At 36.6% G+C, this 23,698-nt stretch overlaps 1 protein-coding gene across 2 annotated transcripts; it reads right to left on the bottom strand.

The window, feature by feature from the left end:
* Positions 1-762: 762 nt before the first annotated feature.
* LOC123564726 (uncharacterized) lies at positions 763-14,298 on the bottom strand. Of its 2 annotated transcripts, XM_053535680.1 has the most exons (7): positions 13,316-14,290; positions 7,045-7,124; positions 5,334-5,453; positions 4,739-4,918; positions 4,449-4,553; positions 3,008-3,077; positions 763-2,323 (listed from the first exon to the last, which is right to left on the bottom strand). In XM_053535680.1, the coding sequence occupies exons 4-7, from the start codon at positions 4,812-4,814 to the stop codon at positions 2,299-2,301; spliced, it is 276 nt and encodes a 91-aa protein (XP_053391655.1). In that variant the 5' UTR covers positions 4,815-4,918; positions 5,334-5,453; positions 7,045-7,124; positions 13,316-14,290; the 3' UTR covers positions 763-2,298. The 2 variants fall into 2 exon arrangements, 1 of the variants encoding a protein (XP_053391655.1); XR_006689026.2 differs by lacking the exons at positions 763-2,323; positions 3,008-3,077; positions 4,449-4,553 and having other exon boundaries at positions 4,891-4,918; positions 13,316-14,298.
* Between the last annotated feature and the right edge of the window lie 9,400 nt (positions 14,299-23,698).

The raw sequence follows: 23,698 nt of genomic DNA, 5'->3' as shown, positions 1-23,698 counted from the left end.
TTATTTAGTCGTTTTACTGTGCTATCATAAAGAGGAATCTGCTAAGAATGCTTCTGTGCAGGATCTCGAAGTACCAACTGTGTCCAATACTGCTAAACTATTTAACCTAATGGCTGCTGGAATCGTAAACGAAACCAGACATACAGTTGATAAATAAGAAAAGTTCGTTGGATTTAACAGAGAAAAAGCATCTTGATACTGAAAGAGAATGCTTAACATCGTCAATTTGTAGCCTTGTTCTTCATAAAGCGATCTTTGTTATGGTTGGATTGTAGCATGGGAGATTTATCATGATACAGTAGACGTTGTAGCACTTTGAGTTTTCTCCCTTCTTTATCATAAACTTGAATGTACATCTTGGTGAAAATCGAGACTTTCATTGAAGAAAAGAAGATGCAGATTTGGCGGAATAAATGACTGTCACTGTTCAAATGTTCAGTTCTGCAGATACTTCAGATGCGAATCATACGTAAGTAAAACATAAATTAAAAGGAACAATTTATGGCTTTGATAAGATTAATATTACTTTATTTTGTTTCGAAATCATTGTAGCTTAACCATATATTTTGAGACAACGACAAGAACAACAACAACAACAAAGGTTGTTTCACATGAAAATTGAACAGCATATAAAACTTGTATTTTACTCTACGAAACAATTGTCAGTTTACTGATATATACATTAACTTCCGTGAAAAGGACTGCATTAATGGGCCACATTTCGGACAGTCCAAAACCTTTAAAGACCCAGTATTTTTTAAAAAAAAAAAACTGTTACATATCTTCTTTTTGATGCATTTGCAATAATGTCCTAGTGCTGACATTTCACAAAACTAGCTAGAAAGTAGTTTTCAGTAACTGTTCCTTTTATTTCTTTACAAATGCCATTCATTTTTAAAGGGGGACAACTTTTTCAGAATATGTCAAGTATCCGTCATATGGTGCAGTACTTTAGAACATGTAATGGTTAGGTAGAGTGTTGGTAAAGATGTTGTTTGTTTATCAAATATTTCTGTGTTTTTGATCATAAACTCCTAAACCTTAACTATAAATAATATAAGTAAAGCGTTAGGAATGCAGGTAGGAAACCCACTAACAGATGACTAGTAATTTAAAAGTAAACATAAAAAATTAAATTCTTATTACGACTAGTTGGGATATACTGGTGGAGGCTGACTAACAGACATGGAAAAAGAATCCGACAGAGATCAGACCAACCGAAATACAGCATTAGTATGAATATACTTGTAATCTAGTTAACTACGGATAACGCATAATTAAGATATACCATAGCAGGTTGACTTGACCACTAGATCGGACAAAGATAAGACAGATAAACATCAGGTCACACATAATACAGTATTTGTTGAAAAAAATATGCCTCGCCAAAGACATATTCAAAATAAAAATAAATCACACATGCCGAAATTTCTCGTTGAGCTGCAACAGCTTGTGGCAAGGCGGAGGCCATTTAACAACAACTTTTAAATTTGTAAAGAAAAATAAAGAAAAGGAAAATAAACAAAGGTGGGGATGGAATATTAATCATTCGATTTTAACAAAAGTCAAAGCTGACAGTTAAAAAATGCTCTCCATTTCTGTTGCCATTTTAAACATGCCCTAATGAGCGATTCTACAGAAAGTTTATTTATACAGGCATAAGCACATCCCTTCTATATCCGTTTGGCATTGTAAACATTAAAGTACACATTACTGAAGTTAAGGGCAATAATAAAACGTAAATTTAAAGAAGCCATTAACCTAAGCCTGCTAAATTTCTAAAATGTACTGGTCCATCATTCAATATGGGCCGTACCATTTATTATTTGAACGGGTGTTCACCGTAAATTTACTGACTGAATAGTGAACAGTGCAGATCATGATCAGCCTGCACAGACGTGAAGGCTGATCTTGGTCTACACTGGTCGCAAAGGCAGAATCACTTGCCGCCAGCAGGCTAAAAGTTAAAGACTTTATCAAGATCTATATTATTTTATTTTTGAAATCATCGTGAAATTAACTATTGATTTAGATTCATTGTATGGCAGATCACATGAACACATTTTTTAAACATAATGCTTATTAACATTTATACATATAGATATATGAATATTGAACACATTATCTAGATATAGGTCTAAAATGTTTTCCAGAAATATTTTAATTTCGATTTTGTAACTTCATCTAAAGAACCGTACACCGTACAAATGCCTTATTGGTTGTTGAAAATATCATGTGTCCAAAACCGAAAGAAGATTGGTTGTGTGAACATGTCTGTGGTCTTGGTGGTCCACTCATCTATCTACTCAAATCCTCATCTCGTCTGAAAAATAATCAACATAAATCTGACAATAAAACTCATGCATATACTCATGAATATACATAAAATGTTGTTTATGCCTGCAAATATAATTGAAGGAAAATATTAAAAAACAATGCATAAGATTCTTTGTACTTAGTCAGGTTATGTAACTTTATTCTTTAGTACTACTGGTAATGTGTTTCATCACTGATATAAATCAATATAAATAAGTTTATAGAGAACTGATCTTACCGATTTTCGTCACGAAACGACGAAATCGAGATAGATCCCTCTACGGTAACATGCGATATATACCGAATGAGATATACCATCGAATTAAAAAATGTGGTCTTCCGGCACGTGCACAGAGCGTCTGACTTAGGATTTTTTGGAAGAAGACGCTTTTTCTTGCAAGTAATAAGCGTCCACATAACTTGTCCGAATCACAACGTCTTGTGCATCAGTACAGTTATGGGCAGTATTGTTTTTTTATTCTAAAATCTACCTTAAAATGGTTTACTGCCATAGTCATTCATTGTTCATTATCACACTATACCATAAATGGAATGTTCCTAAAAGGAAATATCTCTCTCTCTCTCTCTCTCTCTCTCTCTCTCTTCACCAACCCACTGCTGTATTAATTCGACCAACTATCCCTACCTGTGTACCTATGTACCTATTACCTTACACAACCGTTTCACTTACATAGGGCTTATTCGTCCCGTTGCTGGATCACCTAGATCAACAGTTGTTGCCGCATACCATAGATACTCAACTGAATAGAATGAAATGATTGTAGATATTAGATTCATTTATCATCACAGACTGTGCATTACAAAAGAACTGATATTTATAATTAAAGTTGGTTAATAAGTCAGGTAACGGATTTGTTCGAAACTTCAACACCTGATCATTTTTCACTTATTTGTGTTCATTTAATGCTTAATACATGTTAGATTTTCTCTTGACATGTCTTTAGGAAGGTTCCATGTGAACAGCCGTATGAATACATCTGCGGCTGTCTCTAAATTGTTTCTTTTTTTTGTACTTGTAGCATGTGTAAATGTTGAGTTCTGCTAAACCCGGGGCTAGAGAGCGTGGACGGTAATATGCATTTTCACTACCGTCAATGAACAGGCTCAATCAAATCGAGCCCGCAACATGTTCGTTTTTGTCGTGTTGAGCGACCTATGGAGTTTCTACTTTTTCTATTTTAAAATTCGATTTTCCTATCCGGGTTGCCTAAGTAAAAGTATAAATTCAAGAAACACACTTTGCCTATGAAAATATATAAATAGGAGGCCTTTTCTATTACATTTGTTAAAGCTTATTACTTAACCTGACATTTTTTAGTTTTTGCAAGTTCTGAAATTTACTATTTTCTCCTTTTGTCTATCTCGGTTGTGCAACCAAGATAGATTGGTAATTAATGAATTCAAAACCTACAGGGAGTTTTACAAATTGTCCTTTGATTCAGATTGTTGAAATATCCAAATACATATTGAATGCAAATTTTAACATAGAAACTACATTTAGATAAAATAGTCTACTTTTTTCATACAAAAGAACAAAGAACTGCTATTATTTGAATACGTAGTAGTGAAAAAGATTAGCAATTTACTTTATGATTGTTTATTGAAAACAGAAAGTAAAAGCGGGAACAAGATAATTGTTCTACATGAATGTCTCCAAGAACTTGCTAGTGTACAACGTACAACCAGGAACAATACAAATGTTTTACATGAATGTCTCCGAGACCCTATCAGTGTTAAACATACATCCAGTAACAAGCTAAATGTTTTACATGAATATCTCTAAGGCCTTTTAGAGTGTACACTTGGTTTATTGTTAAACTGAAGCAACTACACAGCCAGCTGTTCACAAACTGGTTTATTTCACGTCCTCGTGTCTTTTTTTCTCCCCCAGAGTGAAAGGTTTGTTACAAACCAATCCGTTATAACATAGGCGATATCTTAAAAAGAACCAAGTCATTTAACAGAATGCAGAAAACCAATAATTTAAATACGAATATTATAGAAATGCAAATTTTTAACCATGTAAATATCGGTTCAATGTCTAAAGTAAAAATAAAAAAAACCCCACAAAATACGAATATATGTAAAATAAAAGGATTTGTTTGATTTACCAAATTCATTTCTGTTTCTGTTGTTTTGTTCCTCATTCCGGACGGCTTCATTATTCACCTCAAATAACTGTCCAGTTGTAATATCACCAATACTTCCGTTATAACCTAATAGTATAAGTGCAAATACCTTTCTCATAACAACAATAAAAAACAATGCTAAATACCCTTTACATTTATCAAATCAGTACGAATATTAATTTAATCCTGCAAATATTTCATTTTGGTTTGAACATATATCTTTTAAGTGATAAATTTCCAATACCAATTAATTTCATTCAACTGTCTCTTACCGTCTAGAGAATCAATATTATTTTCTTCTTGTAAAGCCTCTTCATCTGTAACCTCGTTAAGAGAAACTTGCAGCATACGTAAAGCAACTGGTCTTTCAATAGCTCCGGTGATATTTGAGGTATCCGGTGTCACAATGTCGCTGCCAGTAGGGCTGGAAGTATCAGCATTGTTCTCTGCACCTACTCGAAGTAGTAAAAGATTAAGGTGATGTACTGATTTGAACACTCTAAATAAAAAATAACGTGTCGCAAAGAAATTTTCTTGAGGAGTTTTAAATGTTTTTGTTTAATATTCTATAGTAGACATGAGCCACATCATCTTTTTACAACTATTTGTATTGCAGTTACATTACTTTAATATGGTGATTTCAATATTTAATGGATTGGTTCGATTTCATTAGATAATACCTAATATTATTGTAACCTATTTTCAGAGGTGAAATGCGAACCATTTATTAATTTATTATGGTTACATTTATATATTTATACAATAATCGTATTGTTTTCTTTATCTAATTTGGAGAATGACCCAATATCCTTGCTACGACGGTTCTGTATATAACCTATTGAGATGATACAGAAGTTTTATTCTCACCAGAATTGTTGACAGTTACTCGAGGTTCTGCGCTTAAAGTCTGAGATGTTGGATCTGCTCTATCAGTTAACTCTATTACTTGACTACTGCTACTGTTATTAACACTGATATTCGTATAACCTTTAAAGAAAGATTCAAAATACTTCATTTATTATTTTAATGGTGTTACATGTACGTATGCATGCATTGTACAGAAGCAACGTATTTCTTGTCGTATGAGGTAAAACTGGGTAAGTAAATTAAATCAAACGTAATCTCATTCAACAACAAATGTGGTATAAATAAGTCAAGCAAATCTTCATGACGACTATTCGAAAAATAGGTAGAGCTACTGCACTCAACCATTCGTCAGCTTTGGTGTCGGGTCATTGTCATCGTCCACGTCCACGTTAGCGTCGGCGTTTCGATTTCGGTAAGTTCTTGTATGTAATCTAGCATCTCAGTAACCACTTGTGGGAATGAATTGAAACTTCACACACTTATTCACTGTGATGAACTGACATACACTGTACAGGCTCAAAAACTCTATATTGCGGTCTTCTTTTGTCATGCTCTTTTTTCGGTTAAGAAATTGTTTTGTTAAGTTTTGTATGTAAGCTGGTATCTCATTACTCATCAGTGGGAATGGATTAAAATTCCCCTGTGATGAGCTGACTGCTTAGGTCATATAACTTTACTTTGCATTTTTACAAACTTATACCCATTTCTCGACTCAGATATGTTTGGTAAAGTATTTTGTACAGTGTGTATGACAGTGATTAATATCTAGATCGAACTATTTATATATTCAATACCGGAGGTGCCTTTTTTTATAAAATGAAACTTGAAATTATTTATAACTAACACGTAATCAAAACAGTCGAACAATAGTACCTAGGGTTAATAGTTCGAATGTCTCGAATCATAACTTGAAAAACAAGTTTCAATAGACTTTAATTATAACTAACCAATCAGAAGCATATTACATGTACATGTATTTGTATTTTCGTAGTTATTTCACGCAATGGCGTGCAGCTGCAACCATCGAACGTATAAAAATAAGCTTTACTGCTGCTACATATGAAATGATTTATCTCCTGGCTTTGTTGTTAATAATTCTGATAAATTGAAGATCGAGGGGTCCATTTTATTTTATGATAAAATTTCCCTTAAGCGGGTGCTGCGGGGTGTGATGGGTGTTGGCCACAAATGTATTTAACGACTCGGAAAGAGATATCTGTTTGCAAAGACATGAATACTTGTAATCCAGAACACGTATTACTATAAACAATAAATTGTTCCGCTAACGAATGCGCAAAAATGTAAATGTAAACAAATGAGAAAAAAGATTGTTAATGTAAAAGCGGAACTATGAAGAACGGGTTGTGTCACTAGTCTTTTATTGTTGCAATCTATTCAAACCCTCGCCACACAAGTAAAAGTTCTCTTACCTGCCATAAGTAATTATTTCCAGCACTTTCCACAATTGTTTAACTGTATAAACGGACTTGTTAAGAGTGCACAAGTTAACACTACTGCAAGACACTAATGCAAGACTGCATGCTTGATTTGGTTTAACTGTTCCAGAGGTCCTCATGCATTACGTAGGAATATACCATGCGTAAACTAATGTGTTGTTCCTGCTTGTCATTTCTTATGAATGAAATTGTTTAGCTTTTTTTGTGCTAATTATGTTATTTGACTAGTACACTCGTTGCATTAAACTACTTACCATTTTAAAATTATCATGTTCTCTCCAGTTTGGTCGTACCTAGGAAATTTAACAGGAAAGGCTGCTGACCTCGAGTAAACCTGTTGATGAAAAATGACTTGTAATTTGTTTTCATACCATATACAAATGCACTTTCTTGCCATATCCAAATTCATGTCTTACGTACTACAAAACAAATGTCTTTAAACATGTAATAAAAGTAATTATAACCAAATTCAATTTATTGAGGTATCTTCAAATGACACAATTTCTCTCATCAGCTTCCATATCATGTTCCTGGTGATCTTATATAAGTTTACATTCTGCAAACGTATTTCAGACACTACATGTACATATTTGTTATAGTTTTCTTTGTGTTTAACGTCATTTTGACATAATTACAGGTCATTAGTTTGACGATGGAGGAAGACCCCAGATGCCCTCTCTGTGCATGATGCCCTTTTCTCGTTATTCCGAGCCCCTTAACCGGTACTTCAGTTCTTGTCAGTAACAGATTTCAGTTTTATAAGAGTTTTTGCTATAGTTTGATACTCCAACATCTAAAGTTAAAACATCCCCATGAAGAAAAATTCTGAGGACTGTTGTCAATGAATAATCCAGGCTTTCACATGATGACCCTCACCCTCTGAAACAGCCAGATGTTTATTGAAACGAGACTTGTGATCATTTGTACTAGCTCTCAAAAACTAAGGCTTTTTTTTTGATAAAGTTTTTTTTTTAAAAAAAATAAGAATAGTTGTATAATTGTGTTTGCAGACAAAATAGTTTTACATTAAGTGGTTTCTGTTTCCTATAATAATGTTATATATTACCCCAATGATTTTAGATAAGCAAACTTTGTGCCAAAATTTTCTGTTTTGTATATTTCTATTTTAATGTGAGTAATACTATTTTCTTTTTATTCTTGTTTAACTGTCATATGATTTGCCACAACATGCATAAAATTTAGAAACAGAAAAAAGCTGCAAGTGCAAATTTTCCAAAGGCTTGGATCAATGAGAACGCTCGGAATTACGAGAAAGAGGCATATTCCATTCAGTCCTTTCGTATGTAGTCTTGACGTTTCCTCGTACTCGTGTTGCATTAAAGAAACATTTGTGGCAAGTGATATAAAAGACCCTTGATGAATGACATAAGTATCGGAAAGGGAATAAGACTGCATAAATTACACGTTGTGTCAGGTTCGTACCATTTAATTTTACTAACGTTACATATCAATACAACGGGCGTGACGCCATAAACGTAACGTAATGCGGAAGACGTCAACTAAAGAAAGACGGCAAATGAACGTCAATACTTTACATACTGGGGGCCGCGAAAGTTATAACTATAGTTCTTCTGAAAGTATACATACATATAAAACTGAAATGCACACTGAATTATAATCTTAAAGTTTCAAAGTCTCTATGTAGCTCTAGTTTTCTATATCACTATTCATTTATCGAATGTTCTCTTTTGGCACTTATACAGTCACAGTCACTTAATGAAATAGCACAAATTTCTAAAATTGTAATGTCTCTGTATACTGTTTGTCACGCGAATCTTTCACTGATAACTGGAAAAGTCACTTCATTTCCAATGGATACAATTTCACTATGGGTCTATTCGTAATACCGTTACTCGTTCTTATTTTGGCTGCTCTGGTATATCCGTCATTTCCGTAAATTAGTTCTTGCACGACCGCAAGCTTTCTTTGGGAACGGGGGGATTCATCATGAATTTGGACGACATCTCCAACGTTTGTCTTCTGCTCGTTGATTCCCGTCGTCTGGTGATGTTCTCGTAAGGCGGTGAGGTACTCGTGGCGCCACCTATCTCTGCAATGTTGTACGACCTTCTGCTGAAGTCTGGCTTGTCGAGATAAGTCAACACCCCTGTTAAGGTTAGTATTCGTCGCTGAATCATCTGTAGAGATCTGGTACGGTTACGTAGTTAATCTCCGGCCGTAGAGAAGATGAGCTGGAGTCAGGGTATCTGACGAACCGGATGTTACGTATGTGAGTGGCCATTTATTACGGGTTCTATCTCTGTGACGACTGTCTGTAATGCATCGAAACTGATGTAGGATCGACCCAGTATCTTCTTCATTGTTGACTTCGTGAGACCAATTAGACGTTCCCACCAGCCGCCGTACCATGGAGCACGTTTCGGAATGAACTTCCCCTGGGTACCTTTCATGCTAAGAGCGTCTTGTACTGTCTGGGATTCGTACAGGCGTTGTATATGGTTGGAGGCTGCAACATACGTGGAGGCGTTGTCTAAAATCATCAGTGTGGAAACGGATCTACGGCTGTTGAATCGTCTGAACGCTTGCAGGAAGGCCTCTTCGGAAAGGCTGGGTACAAGTTCCAAGTGCACGGCTCACGCACACGTGAAGAGGCGGATGTATGCTTTGGACTCGTTGTTGGAACTATCTCGAACGTAGAGAGCTCCGGAGAAAGTTACAGTGAATGGTGGTGCGTCTTCTACTCTGTATTGCGGTAATGGAGGTGGGTCTGGGGCTGAGTATGCCTTCCCTTCTGTTCTACAGCAAACAAGACATCTACGAAGTATTGTACGAACACTCTGACGTATAGAAGGTATCCAATACTTCTGGCGAATGTAAGTAATTACTGAGTTCTGTCCTGCGTGAAGAAGTCTCTCGTGGGCGTCGGCAACAAGGAGTCGGGTAAGTGGATCTTTGGCCGGTATTAGATATGGGAATTTAGTCTCTTCATCAAGGTCTGCATTGTGGATTCTCCCTCCACATCGAAGGAAACCATCTTTATCAAGAAATAGTCGTAACTGTTTCACAATCGGGAGTCGGGTCTGATTGGGTCTCGAACGAACTGTTCTCAGGTTTGTAATCTCTTCCTGGTAAGTATTATGTTGGCAGCTGCGTAGTAAGACTTTCTCTGCTTTCTGTAGTTCACTAGTTGTCAGTTGATCATGATGTTGGTAGGTTTTCTCTCTGCATTTTTTTATGAACCGTAGTACATACGCTGTCACTCGTTGAAGCTTCGTCTACTTGCTGAATTTAGTTACGTCAATAACGTTACATAACTCTGTACGCGATTTTGGTGAATCTTGTGGCGGTTGTCTCCCTTGTTCATACTCTAATGAATCACTCGATGCCGTTGTCATCACAGTCGCATCGTCAGTATGCCATGTTGGCCAATTTAATGTTTTGGTTATCCAGGAAGGACCATTCATCCAGATCTTGCTGTTGTAAACTGTGTCGCTGATATACCGCGTGTCATTAAGTTAGCGGGGTTGTCTTGGGTAGGGCAATATTTCCAATTCCGGGAACAGGTAAGTTGTTGAATCTCTTCAACCCGATTTTTCACAAATCGCTTCAATGATTTGGTCGTTTGTAGCCCATGTAGAACAATCTGGGAGTCAGACCACAGGTAGGTATTATTTGAACCAATATTGCATGAAGACTGGAGATGGCTGGCTAAGCGTGAACCCACCACAGCTGCCATAAGTTCTAGGCGGGTAACGTAATTTTCTTCCATGGAGCTACACGGGTCTTTGCCATAACAAAGGTAGACTGGTTTGACGTACACAGGTAGGCTGTAGCACCATATGACAAGGTACTAGCGTCGACGAAAACATGTAGAGACATCTCTTCTGTTGTAGTGATACGGTCGTCTGCTGTACATGGATCTCTGAAGTAGTATCTGGAAACTTGGTGTTCATGACGTTGTTGAGGTCTGTCACAAGTGCTGACCATTTCTCATAAACGTGCTTAGGTAAGACTGTATCCCAGGAGTACTTCTGTTGCCAAAGTTCTTGTAGTAGGATTTTTGCTCTAACGGTAACTGGACTCAATAAGCCAAGTCGTAGATACGGGACGAATGTTGAAGAATCTCACGTTTTGTGATCACATCTGTAACGGGGACTAGATTTGCAGGAAACATCATCTCATCTGTATCTGTATTCCATAACATACCAAGTACTTTCGTGGTGTCGTCTGCTTCAAGCACTTTCTCTGACGTAGCTAGGTTCCTCATTTGTTGACTGTTTGAGCTCCATGACCAAAGGTTGAAACCAGCTTCTAGCATGAGATCTCGTGCGTTACGATAATATGCGAGTGTATCCGATTCTTCGGGAAGGCTTGTTAATATGTTGTCAACATACAGGTCTCTCTTAAATATCTGGCGTATCCAGTTGTTGTTGTCTTGGAGATGCTAGAATCGTCGCATTAAGTATGAAGGGGGAACATAGCACCAAATAACACTGCCCTAAATCTGTAGGTTTCTAGGGAACTATCTGGGTCGGTAGGGTCACTTAACCACAGGAATCTCGTGTAATCACGATCTTTCTCGTCTAATCTCACGTGTAGAAATGCCTTTTCGATGTCGGTAGATATAGCGTATTTGTGAAGTCAATGAGTCTTTTCTGATTTCATGGTGGGGAATATAATGGACATCTTGGGAGGCTATCTCTGAGTCTGGGACCTTTTCTATGAAGTCTCTGCGAACTTGTTCTTTTATGATTTCGCCGTACTTATCAAGTAGGTGTGGCTCCTGACGAGGCGGTGAATCGTTTTCTCTGTGCGTCGTTTCGTTATGAAGTAACTGGAGGGTAAGGGAGGGTGATCTAGTTTCCATGGCAACATGGCGGAATAACGTCCATCTTCGAACTTGATTGCAATTGTCTGGTAAGTCTGTAGGTATTCTGTACTGGATGGATCCTCTTCTGGTGTAATACCCATGGACTCAAGTTTCCAGAAGCGCTCTAACTCGTGGACATCTGGTGGTGAGGTAAGTACATTCATTATGTAACTAGTGGGCGTATTCGTAGGTGAACTCGGGAGTGGACCAGATAGGAGGTACCCGATCTTGGAGCTTACTGCGGTAGGTCCATTTCCGTGTACTATTCTGTTCTGTACTATCTTCTAATAGTGGTCTGCGCCTATCAACAGGGAAATTTCGTAGGATTCGTCATCTGTGATTGGGTGGGCTAACTTAAGTCCTCGTAGATAGGGTAAGTCTTTCACATCACGTTGTAGGTTACGTAATTGTACTGCAATGGTCGGCACAACAAGAACCTGGATGGAAATCTTCCTTCCGGAATCTGTTACTAGGTATACAGTGGACGTATCCATAAAGAGTACATTCTGGTTCGAGTCTCCAAAGGACATCATATGAATTAATCTGGGGATTTCCACAGGATAAATGTAGTTCGTCTGCTAATTTTTCTGTTATAAATGAGCGTTGAGCTCCCTCATCAAAAAGAATTGTGGCGTCTACTCTGAACTGTTGGTTGCACACTGGGGCGATGGCTGTCTTCAGTAGTACATTCGAAGGGGACTGCGTCGGAGAATGGAGTATGGCTGTGGCTTGTTGGTTTCTCTGTTGATCTGAGGTTGTTGGGACTGTAGGGACTGTGGGAGCTGTCGGCTGAGCAGACTTCCGGTCACATATACTGGTGTGAAGTTTCCGTTGGCAACGGCGACATCGAAAGTTAGATCGGCGCTTTGACACTTGATGACTACCAAGACAGTTAAAACACAATTGTTTATCCTTGACAATGTCAATACGGGACTGGTAAGTAGTTACCTTGGTACAGTCGGTCGGGGAATGTTGTTCACTGCAAAACACACAGGCTTTCTTCTCAGTAGCTGCTGGGTTCTCATATCCAAACTTCTTGGGGGTCTTGGTTTACCTCTACTTCCGGTGAAAAAAGACGCGGTAACTCGAGGGTTGCCATGTACTTCCGGTATGACGGACTGACCTGCATCCATGACGGTGATTTCTTTATAGATCGCCTTCTGAAGTTCCGCTAGAGTCCATACAACGTTTCCGTGTTCTCTTGTTAAATTTTTGCGTACTTCCGCCGGTCGTTTACTAATAATGACTGGAATGAGTAGCGAGCTGTAAGTCTCTTGAAATTGTCCGATTGACTCTAGACCGCGGCTGTAGGACTCTATCTGGTCGTGGTAACTCTGGAGGCTGGGTAACGTGTTGATAGGACGTGGCTGTTCTAACAGGGCTTGCATGTAGACTTGTACAATCTTATGGACCTGACCGAATCTCTCATCTAATAGGCTGACCGCTCTCTCGTAGTTTGCGTTCGTCAAAGCGAATCCTGCTATAGTATTAGCGGCGGGACCTTCCAACTGGACTTTTAAGTAATTAAACTTCTGGATATCAGTAAGAGAGGGGTTAGTATGTACTGCTGACTCATAACTGTCCCAAAATGTCTGCCATTGTAATAAATCTCCAGAAAATATCGGAACTGATAATTTTGGTAATATATGCGAATGAGAAAAGGTTGAACTTACAGTCTGTTGCGATGTCTGTTTAGCGGGAAATACCGGTAACGTCTGCTCAGGTCGCATAATATCTGTCTCTGAAACGAAGCCCTTCGAACGTCTGTATTCCTTGAACATGCTAATCTGGATCTCTAAGTTTAGGTGATATTCGTCGGCCTCTATCATCTCTGTCTCCATCTCCTCTGGCTGCAGTAGCTCTAGAATCTTCTGATCTGACTCTCTCACACACTCCTGTTTCTTCTGGATGTTGTTCAATATCGTATTGAAGATCGTCGGTGTCGGCTCTTCTTTTGCAGCTTCAATGCGTTGTAAATACTGACGTATAATTCGGCGGTGGCCTTCTCTGATTGACTTGTAAGTTTCCATCTCTATGAAATTTGTTTACGGCACCAATATCGGAAAGGGAATAAGACTGCATAAAATACACGTTGTGTCAGGTTCGTACCTTTTAATATCACTAACGTTACATATCAATACAACGGACGTGACGTCATAAACGTAACGTAATATGGTAGACGTCACGTAAAGAAAGGCGGCAAATGAACGTCAATACTTTACAATAAGTATTGTCTGGACACGAAGTTGCAGACGGACAGACGGACGAAATGAATGATGGAAACGTCCATTCCTTTAGTCCTCGAATCTGGTTTTCAACCGGTAGGGGACTAATAAAACGCCTAGATTTCAGATATTTTTAGTCTTTTCTTTTACAGATGCAAACAAATGCAAATATAAAAAACGTTACATTATATGAACTTGACCATTTTACATGTAAGATATTAATATTATGACATTTTTTCCACCTACGTGACGTACGAGGAAGTCTTCCGTCGTCCATTTTGTGTTACGTGTAACTTCCGGTCCAAAAATAGGTAAAATATGTGGAATCCCAATATATGAAGTAACAATTACTTATAATGGTATTTAATAGATTTTGAATAAATTATGATTTGTTACACTTTTTAAGAATACATTTTTTATTGTAAAAAATTGTTACTTACCTTTCACTTTTTTCTTGCCAGAAGGGTGACACCACTTAACTTGAACACAGCAACAAATAACCCAGATGTGTTGTAAGACATAGCAACAGCATGCAAGAGTTGGCAGCAAAATCTTAACAGTTAATTAATGCTTATCACGAATTATGTATTTCAGATATGTTTTCATACAACATAAAAATAAATAACACTAATACGCCTTTTAAAGATATAAAAACAAATGAAAAAATATACGCATCATATTGAAAACGTTTCTTATATGCTATTATTAGTTGAAAATGCTGGACAGCCTCAAAATAGTTATCATCATATTTACTTGTCTCCTCTCTCTTTCACACGCACACGCACGCACACCTACACACATGCGCGCGCGAATTCTTACCAAGTAATCATAAGTTAATTTTATATTGAATCTATAAGACGATCCTATGGGAGCATAGAACGCAACAAATGAAAGTAAAAAGAATATAAATTATGTAATTCCCAAATGAAAAAGGAGAAGTAAGTCTTAATTACAAATCCAAATTAACGTAAGTCACATTTACAACAGTTAAAAATAAAATAAACCGCCAAAGTACTGTTTTCCAGAAATAAGTAACTAAACAGACTAAATAAATATCCTTATCAAACAGAATTAATCATAATTAGTTATGATCCTGTTCAATATCTTTTCATTGAAATCTAGTTTATATTTCAATATTGCCAAAAGAAATATTTTATATAATATAAGTATATAATAAAGGTGTGTGTAAAATAGCTGGTCTGAATGATATCACAACGGCCTATTCAAAACAATTTGTAAAACCTCAATACACTTAACGAAGCATATTAATGTGATATCTAAAAACCAATTTTCCTAAATTAAATACAGGACATTAGGTCTGTAAAATACATGTACTTATATACTTTTTGAATAACACTTCATAAGTCAATAATGTATGTTTACAAAGGAAGTCAAAACAGTAAACAACTTTAAAACGGGCTCTAATTCATATCTATTTATTATACAGCTATTTGTGTGGCTTTATATGTTTTTGCTTATCTTTTCCTTACGTTTCGACCACCTTTAACTTAAGATTATACAATTTTCATATGTTCTATAATAGTTGTTTATCTAAGGATACCTCAAAAGTAGCACTTGAAGACTGAAATCGTTTCACATGTAAAGGTTATCGCTCATTGTAACAAATCTGTAAAGTATTCTCTGAAAAAAAAAAAAACAACAACAGATGCTTGTTGTTTATAGTTGAAGTTTTCGTTGGAAATATGTGAAAATCAGTAACAGACCGGACACGAAACAGGCCCGGTTCATACAGTTATGTATTACCTAGTAAGTAACACATAGAATTGTTATAACGTTACCAAAATCTTTCAAATTACCTTAATAACTCCCTTTAATAGACGAGATATCAGAATTTATGTTCGAATCTCTATAAGTGTGCCCTGAATTCGACAATCTATTGAAATCAAATCATCAATCCTACTCCAGCGTAACTTGCGCAAATGCAATGCTGTCCCGCCATCGTGCTATGCTTTGCAATGATTCTAATCACTATGTTATACGAGGGTTCTGCAAAAAATTCTGTCATTGGGTTCGGATTTCTTAAGTGCTACGTTTTACCAAAATGATTTTATTAAAAACCTTCACAGTATTCCCCCTTTACCGAAACACAGTATTGTAAACTTTTTACCCAATCGCGAAAAGCAGATAAATAGTCTTCTATGGGTATCTATTTGAGACACTAATAAGAGAACTTTTCGACTTATATTTCTTTCCAGAAAGCATTTTCTTAAGCTTTGGAATCAACAAAAAAGAGGGTCATTGACCCTAAAGCGATCACCTATGTACAAGGCTTCAAGTGTGTTTGTATAAGTACAGAGTTAGGTTTCTTCTATGTTAGCCTATATTATAAACATGTCACACACATGTTTGAACCTAGGGCAATAATTTGAATAATTACGGTAGACATTACAAATCTGATATCACACGCCAAATAGCAAGGCTCTAGCTATTATTGATTCAGAGAAGAAGATTTTCTTATATATAAGCCTATAGTAAGTACATGTCAGACACGGGCATGGCCATTTTATAGATAGAGAGTCAAAAGTCAAACCCTTATATCACATGCCAAATATCAAAGCTCCAGAGAAAAGGATTTTTAAAGTCTAGATAGATAGATAGATTTATTTCGGTAAGGAGTGCACATACATGGACAATTAAAAACAACATGTATAGTAATTACAACATAATAACATAATGCATACATGAAATTAAAAATAGCCATGACAGGCACACCGTCACCAAGGATTACACAAAAAAGAGAAAACTCTTATTTCTATTGTGGTTCTTTGTGTTGGTGGCATGACATAGAGAGGCATAACAGAGTTTACAGAATTATGTGACTAGATGGAAATTACACAACTATATCAAATAAAGAATTATGTGACCAAATGGAAATTGCACAACTATATCAAAAAGTAAAATGCGAGCTTAAATTAAAATGTTCATACATCGAAGGCCATAAGAATAGTTATTAAAACACATTAAATAGTTATTAAAACACATTAAAGTAATTATGCTAAACTGCCTAGTAAATAATTCTTTACTAACGTTTTAAAAACAGGTAATTTCTCAGTCTGTCTTATACTAGCAGGCAACTTATTCCATAGGGAAATACCAGAAAAGAAAAAGGACTTTAACCCAAAACCTTTGACCTTTGGAACAGCAAAAGCACCTTTGTGACTTAACCTTGTCCTATATGAATGAACAGTATCCTGTGGGATAAAATTGTCTCCCATGTAGTCCGGGGCTAACCCATTTTTTATCTTAAAAACATGACACAGGATAATCTGGTCTAGACTACACGTTTGTTGACTGGTAACCAGTTGAGAGATTTAAAGTGCTCTGGGCCAATGTGCGACCTAGCATCAAGGTCCAGAACAAACCTCATTAACTTATTCTGTGTGGTTTGGAGCTTGGATTTAAGTAACTGAGTCAGACTATGGTACCATATAGAACAGGCGTAATCAAAATGACATTGGATTAGGGCCATGACAAGAAGTTTCTTGGTGTGTTGAGTAAGATAACGTTTCTACCGATATAGATATTTTAACCTTGCGTTAGCCTTTTTTAATATGGAGCGAGCCATTGAATCGAAAGATAGGGTCTGATCAAGGGATGCACCAAGATATTTGACAGTAGAAGTTGGTTCAATAGTTGTACCATTACATGTAATATCATGAGTTGGATTTGACCTTATTCTATGTTTAGATCCAAATAAGATTGACTCAGTTTTACCTAAATGAAGTGACAACTTATTATCTACCAACCAGTGACTGACAAGATGCAGGTCATCTTTCAAAGATTTTTCTACAGATGACTTACATTTACCTGAAACAAGTATACCAGAATCATCTGCATATAACAAAAGCTTGTTTTTAACCACAGCTGACATATCGTTGACGTAAATTAAAAATAAAAGAGGGCCTAGTATGGACCCCTGTGGAACTCCACATGTAATGGGAGCAGGAGCAGAATGAGTACCAGAGACATCCACCAGCTGTTGTCTTCCTGAAAGATATGACTGAAACCATCTTAGAATGTCATCACCAAGTCCCGCTGAGCGAAGCTTCATAAGAAGAATGGAATGGTATACTGTGTCGAAAGCCTTTTGGAGATCTAACAGAATCATACCTACTACATGACCTTTATCCATCTCCATCCTTATATAATCTGTTAAATGAATTAGACATGTGTCTGTTGAGAACCCACTTCTGAACCCAGACTGAAATTTGTACAATAATTTGTTTACCTTGAAGTATGATTCAACTTGGTCGTATACAACCCCTTCATAAAACTTGGATACAATACTCAGAATTGAAACTGGGCGATAGTTACCCACAGAAGTTTTGTCATTCTTCTTAAAAATGGGAACAACCCTGGCTACATTGAGATCATCTGGTACCACACCTTGAATGAGGGACAAATTTATGACATAAGCAAGAGGTTCAGCAAAAATACAAGCTCCATCTTTTACAAAACGGGAAGGTATACCATCTAAACCTGTAGCTTTATTAGCACCTAGCTGAGTTAAGTATTTCAATACCTGATTTTCAGAAACTAGTAAAAAAAAAGTAGTTATTCAAAAGCACACCTAAACTGGCATAAAATTTTGTCACAAAAGATTTACAAAACTTATTAACCCTAGCCGGCAATTTTTCAACAAGTTTTTAGGCAACTGAAGTGTAGAATGTATTGAAAGAGTCAGCAATAGTTTCCTTATCAAAACAAATATTACCATCAATATTCAGACATATGTTTGAGCTTGAAGAAGATAACCCTTTCTTAGAAGGTAAGCCAAGATTTTTAAGGATAGCCCACAGTGATTTGGAATCATTTTTATTTTCTTCAAGACTCTTGGTACAAAAGCTTCTCTTTGCCGAATCAATCAAATATTGTGTTTTGTTGCGTAAAGATTTAAAAGTACAATAGTTCTCATCACTTCTGACTTTTCTATATTGCTTAAAAGCTAAATCTCTCTGGTTTATTGCATCAAATTTATTAGCATCCATCCATGGCTCTGTTCTTTGTTTGATACGCAGTTGCTTAACTGGTGCAATATTGTTAACAACGGACATAAAAATGTTCTTAAACTGTTCCCAAGCTTCAGATGCATTGTCACAAGTAATAATACTCTTCCAATCCACAGCTAACAAGTTTGCTTGAAAATCTTCACTACAATAGTTTTTCATGGAACGTGTTGTAATGTTATTATGCGATCCGATGAACACTTTTGAAACCTTTCGCGTACAAAATATCATGTTGTGATCACTAAAACTGCTTTCTATGATTCCAGATTGAGAAATATTTTTCGGGTCTGACACTAATATCAAATCTATCATAGAAGATGTTAAATTACTTATCCTTGTACAATCAGTTATCAGCTGGGTAAAATTAAACATATCAATAAAAGAACTAAAAGCTGAAAGTAGAGAACACGATTTTGAAGACTTACAGACATCAGTATTAAAATCTCCCAATAAAATTGTTTCATACTCAGAAAAATGACTAGATGATGAACACACACTGTCTAAAATACTATAAAAGTTTGATTGATGAAGTGGTCTATAAATAACTCCACAGAGAATAGGTTTGGATTTTGGCAATAGCACTTCCAAGTTGCTTCAAGATCGTCATGGTCTAAATCGCTGCGCTTGTTAAAAGCAAATTTTTTTTCTGACATAGACAAGTACACAGCCGTCTTGTCGATTTCTATCTTTTCGCTGAACTAAATAGTTATCAATAAAAATTTCTGCATCCGGCACCGTGTCGTCCAGCCAAGTTTCTGTTATACATATGCACGCTGGTTTTGATTGGCGTGAAATAATCCGAATTTCCTCCGATTTGGGAAGAAGGCTTCGCACATTAATATGAATGAAATGAAGGCCACGTTTTTTAAAAGCCTTGTAACTGTCAAAAATATCACTATCATCTGCAGGTCCTGGGCAAGGATGAACATCGCCACATAGGAGTAAACAGATGGATAAAAAGCTATTATGTCTCTTTAAGGAATAGCACGACTGAGTGGTCTGTTTCGTGTGATTGACATGCAAACTGATAAAATGGTGATAAAATGTAAGTTGACCATAAGAAACTGGAGATATTTCAACAGTGTCCGAAATCCAAGTGACATCCGACTACTGGTACACTTCATAGCTGAAAACCTATTTTTTTACCATACAGACCCGTAAGTTCAATGAACCGGGACCATTTAACAACTTTGAAAGAGGGCTACCCAGAGATCATTTGTGTAAAGTTTTATCAAAATACATTTAGTAGTTTCGGAGGAGATGTTGTTTAAAGATATTGTTGATGAAAAGTGACCACGCCCTCTGGCGGCCATGTTTTTTGACGAATCAGAAAAATTTGAACACTATTTGTAGAAAGTCACACAAGGACAATTTGTAGGAAACTTTCTTAAAATCAGGCTAACAGTTTTATATAAGAAGATTTTTAAAGTTATCACTATAAACATATAGGGAAAAATGACCATGCCCTCTGGCGGCCATTTTTTTTTTGACGAATGAAAATAATTTGAACAATCTTAGTAGTGTGTCACACAAGGACCATTTGTGTAAAATTATTCTAAAATCGGGCCAGTAGTTTCACATAAGAAGATTTTTAAAGTTTCCACTATATATATAAGGAAATGTGACCACGCCCTCTGGCGGCCATGTTTTTTTAGCGAATCGGAATAATTTGAACAATCTTGGTAGAGGGCACACAAGGACCATTTGCGTGAAATTATTTCCAAATCCGATCATCGGTTTAGGAGAAGATGTCGTTTGAAGATTTGTCTATTTTTAGCTCTGGCGGCCCCTATGTGCAACCAATCAGAACCGTTTGAACAACTTTGGTAGTTGACCATCAAAGGAACATCCATGCCAAGTTTCATCAAAGTCCATTCAGAGGTTATGCAGGAGATGTCTTTTAAACACAATTGTTGACGATGGACGGACGCACGCATGCATGCACGACGGACGCCGGACACAGCGTGGTCACAATAGCTCACTATGAGCATTGCTCAGGTGAGCTAAAAAGTCAAAGGGACTCAGGTCAGGTGAATAAGGCGGGTGGTTTACAACTTCCACCTTTTCAGAAGCCAAAAAATGATATACTAACCATGCAATTGTGAGGCGTTGTCATTTATAAAATGGAATCCTGACAATCCTTTGCTTGGACGTTTCTTATTTAAAAACTATTTCATTTTATTTCAGTACAGAGTTCTTGTAGAATCGTCCAGTGACTGTATGACCAGATGGACAATGCATTTGAACGACTGGCACACTACAATTGAAGAAAATTGGTACAACATCTTTTTCGAACTTACGGTTCTCTTGGCAATACAGGGGCATTTTTGATCTTTTCTCTTCCATTGCTTATTATCAGCCCTTCTCTGTTATAAATAAACCGACTATCACAGCCATTGTTTGTTTCCAGAAGTGCCCGAACACATTTAAGGCGTTGTTTCTTTTGCTTTTCAGTGAGCAAATGAGGTATCTGCCTAGCGCTCCTTTCTCAGATCCAAACGCGTTTTCAGAATTGTTTGCACACTGCCTTCTGATATGCAAATACAACCGGATATATCTTTCACCGGCACTTGCGCATCCTGTTCGACCGCAGCTGTTACAGCAGCGATGTTTGCATTGGTTTTATGCCTATCAGAACGGGTATCATCTTCGACAGATAATTTTGAAGCTTTAAAAGCTTTAACCAAACTAATAACTGTGCGCATTGAAATGGTCTGAACTCCATATATACCACACAGTTCATCAATTATCTGCTTTAAATCCAGATCAAGCCTGATGTAGCATTAAATATAGTTACGAATTTCAGTTTTTTCGTCCATTTTACAATGTGAATAGTAAATTAGTCAGTGTTTATGACTGCATGAATTCAATTTGAAAAAGTTCGGTCATTTGAAATGCAATTTGCACGACATAAAGGGATATCGTTAGCTATTGGGCTCACCATTCAAGTGCAATGAAGCGTTTTAAAAAGATGCCTGGGATAAAATTTTGCAGGACCCCCGTATTGATGCTTTGTCAATGGCCCTTTTAAGGGCTTTAGTACAAAATAAACAATTTTCTTTATTTTTCTATGTTTGAAATTTCATTTGATGTACAGCAAACAAATTCCTGTAAAATCTAATGCCTTCTATCACATAAAAACTTTACTAATTAGCTATTAAATGCATGTTTAGATTCCTATTTGAACAATTATATCTGTTAAAGTATTTTAAAAATGCAGTGGTATCTAAATCGTTGGAAAACAACTAAAAAGATACTTGAAGCACCTGCTCTTTCTTCTTTAAGCTGGACTGGGCGCTGAATTTGAAACAATTCCTTTTGAAACGTCTAATTTGGAAACGTCTTATTTCATTATCTTAACTATGATACATCGCACGCTGCATATGAATGCCAGAAATAAACTATTACATTTATTTTTATAATTATTATTATTGTTATAATATTTCGCGGGGGTATCTGTTTAGGAAGTGGTTCCTCTACAGTCGGTTATCATGTTGATAATATTGGTGAATATCTAAGTCTGTGTTGAAGGAGGCCGATAAAGCCGATGTGAATATCGGCCTTGGTCAGGTCGGTACACTTTAAATATTTACCTAACCATCATACAATATAAATGTTTTATTTTTTATTACGACTTAACAAGAGGGTCATGATGGCCCTATATCGCTCATCAGAGTTGATCTGGCTTACTGACCTAGGTTTTGATCCCACATGACCCAGTTTTAAACTTGACCTAGAGATTGTAAAGACAAATATTTTGACAAAGTTTCATGAAGATAGAGTCATAAATCTGGCATCAAGAGTGTAAATAAGCTTTTAATGTGATTTGAGCAAGTGACCTAGTTTTTGACACCACATGATCAAGATACAAACTCAGCCTAAAGGTCATTTAGACAAACATTCTGACAAAGTCTTATGAAGACAGGGTCATAAATGTGATCTCTAGATTGTTAACAAGCTTTTCCTTTGATATAATTGAATGACCTAGTTTTTGACCCCATATGACCTAGATTCAAACCCAATCTAGAAGTCATCAAGCCAAACATTCTGACCAGTTCTCATGAGTTTCAAACTTAAAATGTGGTTTCTAGAGTGTTAACACGAATTTCCTTTGGTCTGTCCTACTGACTTAGTTTTTGACCTCACATGATCCAGGTTCACACTTGACCTATAGATCATCAAGACAAACATTCTGACCAAGTCTCATGAAGGGTCATAAGTGTGGTCTATAGAGGGTTAACAAGCTTTTTCTTTGATTTGACCGGGTGACCTAGTTTTTGACCCACATGACCAAGACTCGAACCTTACCTAGAGTTCATCAAGACAAAATTCTGAGTAATTCTCATGAGTTTCAAACTTAAACTGTGAACTCTACAGTGTTAACAAGATTTTCGTTTGATCTGGCGTAAGGACCTAATTTTTTACTTCACATGACCCAGTTTCAAACTTGACCTAGAGTTAATTAAGACAATCATTCTGTCAGTGAGAAAGTTGCCTCTAGAGTATTAACAAGCTTCTACCATGATTTGACCGGGTGACCTAGTTTTTGACGCCACATGATCCAGAAATTGACTTAGAGGTCATCAACACAAATATTCTGATCAATTCTCATTGGATTCAAACTTAAACTGTGGACTCTAGAGTGTTAACAAGATTTTCCTTTGATCTAACCTAGTTACCTTGTTTTACCCTCTCATAAACCAGTTTCGAATTCTAAGACAAACATTCTGACCAAGTTTCACGAAAAAAGGGTAATAAATGTGGCCTTGAAGTGTTAACAAGCATCTCCTTTGATTTGACCGGG

The sequence above is a fragment of the Mercenaria mercenaria genome, unplaced genomic scaffold, assembly GCF_021730395.1.
Source record: "Mercenaria mercenaria strain notata unplaced genomic scaffold, MADL_Memer_1 contig_5012, whole genome shotgun sequence".
In the NCBI taxonomy this organism is placed as follows: Eukaryota; Metazoa; Mollusca; class Bivalvia; order Venerida; family Veneridae; genus Mercenaria; species Mercenaria mercenaria.
The sequence above is the reverse complement of the archived record's forward strand: the minus strand, read 5'-3'. Positions and strand labels throughout refer to the sequence as shown.